The 4,024-nt window shown below is 32.4% G+C and overlaps 1 protein-coding gene across 1 annotated transcript; it reads left to right on the top strand.

The window, feature by feature from the left end:
• Positions 1–219: 219 nt before the first annotated feature.
• On the top strand, positions 220–3,312 carry LOC132714417 (ras-related protein M-Ras-like; the record flags this gene model as incomplete). Its single annotated transcript, XM_060697306.1, has 3 exons — positions 220–395; positions 2,005–2,128; positions 2,652–3,312. Coding segments are annotated over 3 exons (438 nt in total), but the record flags the coding sequence as incomplete, so codon positions are not given.
• Positions 3,313–4,024: the final 712 nt, after the last annotated feature.

Below are 4,024 nucleotides of genomic sequence, written 5' to 3'. Positions count from 1 at the left end.
CAAATTTTACACAAAATTTACAGTATTCTTTCCATTTCTCAAACATTTTTCGGCGTAAAACGATAAATTTTATATCAGCTTAAAGGAAAAAATAATTTCCGTCGAATGCTTTAGAATTTTAGATATTTTGTCCGCCAATGACGTTGAAATACCCATAACAGTTGCCAAGGATACGCAACGACGTCATGTTCAAAAACGGGCTTTGATGGTCAACTTTGACGTAACAAAGAGTTCCTGAACAAAGTAGACGGTATACTTGTAGTATATGCAATTAATGACAGGCATAGTTTTGAATTTGCTGAGGGTATTTGTGAATGGATACGACGAGAAAAGAAACCTTCCGCACATGTGCCTGTTGTTTTTCTAGGGAACAAAGCAGACTTAAGTCATATCAGGTGAGGATAAAGTAGCGCGACGATAAAAACTATTTTATAGTTACTTGTTCGTACTGATAAGTATAGTTTTTTTTAATTGCACAGTACTGTTGGTTCCAGAAAGTTTATTGGTGTGTTTTGTGTGATATGCAGGATCTGATCCCATTTCAAAATTCCATTTTATTAACTTTCGCCAATTGTTTTCTCGTTTAAGGCACACGCATTTTTATACTTTGGGACCTCATTCCGCTTTTATGGAATGACACTAACGAGTCATATTGAATTGTCCATGATATCCGCCCTCTGAGCACGTCTCCGGTCGATTCAAAATTCCAATTTTCACCAATTTATATTAAATGTTGAAATCTGCCTAAGCCGGTGCTGGGGGCGTGTTGGGCCTTCTTTAGGAATTCTGTTTCTCTCTATTTTTATAATATTATTTTTTGCAAACCCAAACTCTTCTCTTATTCCATAAAATGTGTTTTATTATATAGCTTGTAAAAGTTAAAGCACCAAACAATTAAAGCATCAAAATCGAATGTTTTCAATCCTTTTCAAATTTTTTTCATATTACCATTTATTTCATTTTCCAAAAATATATAGAAAATATAGGGTGACTTTTATCAGTGTAGCCTTTCATAAAAACAAAAATCCAATTCTGACCTTAAAGACATTTATCATCGGAATATACATTATAAAGAACAAATCTGTATTTAAAAGATCTACCGCATGTTCAAAGACGGCGCTCATTTGTGTACATTCCATATGTGTTTCACATAGTTGGTGATAAGTATTTTTATATGTAGTTATTGGTTAAATATATACCCTCTTGTGAGATTGAATGGTAATATTTGTGTACTGCCTTCATGGAACGTAAATCGTAATTATATATTTTATCCTCCTTTCATCCTTTTTATTAAAGATACTTAAGCAATTACTATATATGATAGAATATAAGACCTTGCTATTGCGTGATTCTGTGTGGGTTTTGATAACAGCTCAACACATTTTTCAAGCATCTAATCTCTTTTATCTCGGTTATCAATATATCAGCTAAAGTATTTCTTTGTAGTGTTATCATGATGACATATTCACGTGTCAGTTCCTTAGTTGATAGAGTTCATGATAAGTTGCATCTTAAATACGCAGAAAACTAGCTAAAAAACAAGATTCTCTTAAAAAGCGTAACAAGAGTTACATTTAGGATGTCCAGTCACGTAACACATAATACTATCAATATACAGTTTCTCACAAGAATGAAGATAGGTTTATCATGTACATTAAGTAGGGAAATGGATGAATGATATGCGCAATTTAAGGACCAACCAAACATTTCATAAAAAAGTGACAGATCAATCGTTGAATGCTGTACACAGACTGATACATCATAAATATAAAATCGTAAAATTTAAGCTTTCAACCATAATAACCAAATACTTTTTTAACTGCAATTTTTCAATCAAAACATGAAAAGTGGGCATCAGTAAGGGGACGTTGTCTAAACAAAAACTAAAATCAACTCAGTACATAACTGTTTGTTACAATTCTGAATAAAATAGAAATTGGCCCAGAATTGTGTATTTCGTTATGATAAAAACTTCAAAAGATATTTTGTTTTTGTTTTTAACAGGTGTGTTAGTTGTCATAGAACAGAGGAATTGAAATGGAGGCATGATAACTACATGATAACTGAGTGCTCAGCGTCTACAGAAGTTGTAGAAATAAGCAAGGTCTTTAATACACTTATCAATAGAGTAAGTATAATGATAAATGTGGTAAGTTGTTTGGCAACCATTTAACATTCCCATGGAATTTATATGCCTTTTACATTGTTTAATTAACTTTAATAAGGCTTGTTGTAATAAATCAAACATGTTTAATTTCTATTTTAATAAAGCTAATTGTAATAAACCAAACATTCATTATTCATTTTTTAATATAGAAAGTTTTAATGAATCAAACATGTTTTTATTTATTTTTAATAAAGCCAGTTTTAAGTTAAAAATCAAACAGTTCACATATGTGTGAGTTCTTACTCTTCTAATCATCATTCTCAATAAAGTAAGGTTAACTTTGAGTGTGATTTAATTGTAATTATCTGTTCTTGTGGTTGATTTATTTTCAGCAAACTATGTAATATGAATAAGTAAAACTTGCACCTTAACCGGTTTTTGTTCAGGGTGGTGAATATCTATAACATTCTTTTACTGGGTTATGATATAGAATTTCATACAAAGGTATTGTATTGTGCTAAAATTACCTTTATCGTCTTTACAGATCCTAGAAAGACGGGAATCCACACTGAGATCACCAAGACGTCTTTCCCAGAATCCATTAGGTTCACCAAAAGTAATTCGTGCATCAATAAAACGACGGTTTAGTGTCTTTACCAGAGAACGAACTTCAACTATGTAAATGTGATATACTTGTTATTTGTGTACTTTGATCTTTCTATCTTTATTTCGGTGTAGACATTATTATGCACACCAGTATAAGGAACACAAACAGTTATATGATAAAGAATGCGAGAAAAAGTACAGATTTCTTGTATATAAATCTTTCAGTAATAAATGTTTAATTGACATACATATACAGATTAATGAGCCGCGCTATGTCAAAACCAGCATAGTGCGTTTTCGACCAGCATAGATCAAGACCAGTCTTCGCATATGCGCAGTGTAATCAGGATCCATGATGTTCGCTATCAGTTTATCTACTTGTAATAAGGGTTGTAAGCGAACATCATGGATCTTGGTCAGACTGCGCGGATGCGAAGGCTAGTTTGGACCCATGCTGGTCGCAAACGCACTTTGCTGGTTTTGTCATGGCGCGACTCATTTGTCTTCTGAGATTCTGATTCTCATATATTGTTTCACGATTCTGTGGAGCTATTCGTTTATATTTTACACATGTATTTAATAAATTTGTAATAATTTTATGAACTGTTATCATTTTATTAACATCATGAACATAATCATTATATACGAGAATACAAAGTCTGCCATTACAATGTTAATACAACTTGTTCATGTATGGAACGTGTTCCGGTATTCTATTTTGCTTTTTTATAGTTGAGTGGTTCTAGTATTCCTTGCTTGAATATGTATAAATCACCATAAGGAAATGTTGCTATGTCGGTTCATGACATCTGTTCCCCTTTCAAAATTATATTTCATTCAAGTTTGCCGATTGTCTTCTTGTTTAGGACACACACTTTTTTATTTTGGGGACAATACGCCGCTTTTCATGAAATGGCACTAACGTGTCACACTGAAAATTCCATGATAACCGCCGTTTGAAAACATCTGCGGATGTTTCTAAATTCATTTTGACCATTACATGTTAAATTTTGCATTCAGCTTACGACGGTGCAGGAGGGCGTGAACGGTAGCGTGCACTTTTCAGCATCTTCAATGAACAGGCTCAAACCAAGCCTGCAACATTTCAATATTACCGTTTTGGACGCTCTTAAGTGAGTATGTATTTCTCTATTTTCATTCAGTATTTTAATTTATTTATTGTCTCTGATAAAAAAATAATGACCTAAAAGCATATGTTGATAAAAGAATTCGAGTGGCCTTTTCAAATGTGTTTGTATCCTAAAAATTGATGTGATAGACTTTTTTCTAATTGATTAATATAGCTTTATA

This window comes from Ruditapes philippinarum, unplaced genomic scaffold (genome assembly GCF_026571515.1).
Source record: "Ruditapes philippinarum isolate M1 unplaced genomic scaffold, ASM2657151v2 ctg8262_1_1_1_1, whole genome shotgun sequence".
In the NCBI taxonomy this organism is placed as follows: Eukaryota; Metazoa; Mollusca; class Bivalvia; order Venerida; family Veneridae; genus Ruditapes; species Ruditapes philippinarum.
The sequence above is the reverse complement of the archived record's forward strand: the minus strand, read 5'-3'. Positions and strand labels throughout refer to the sequence as shown.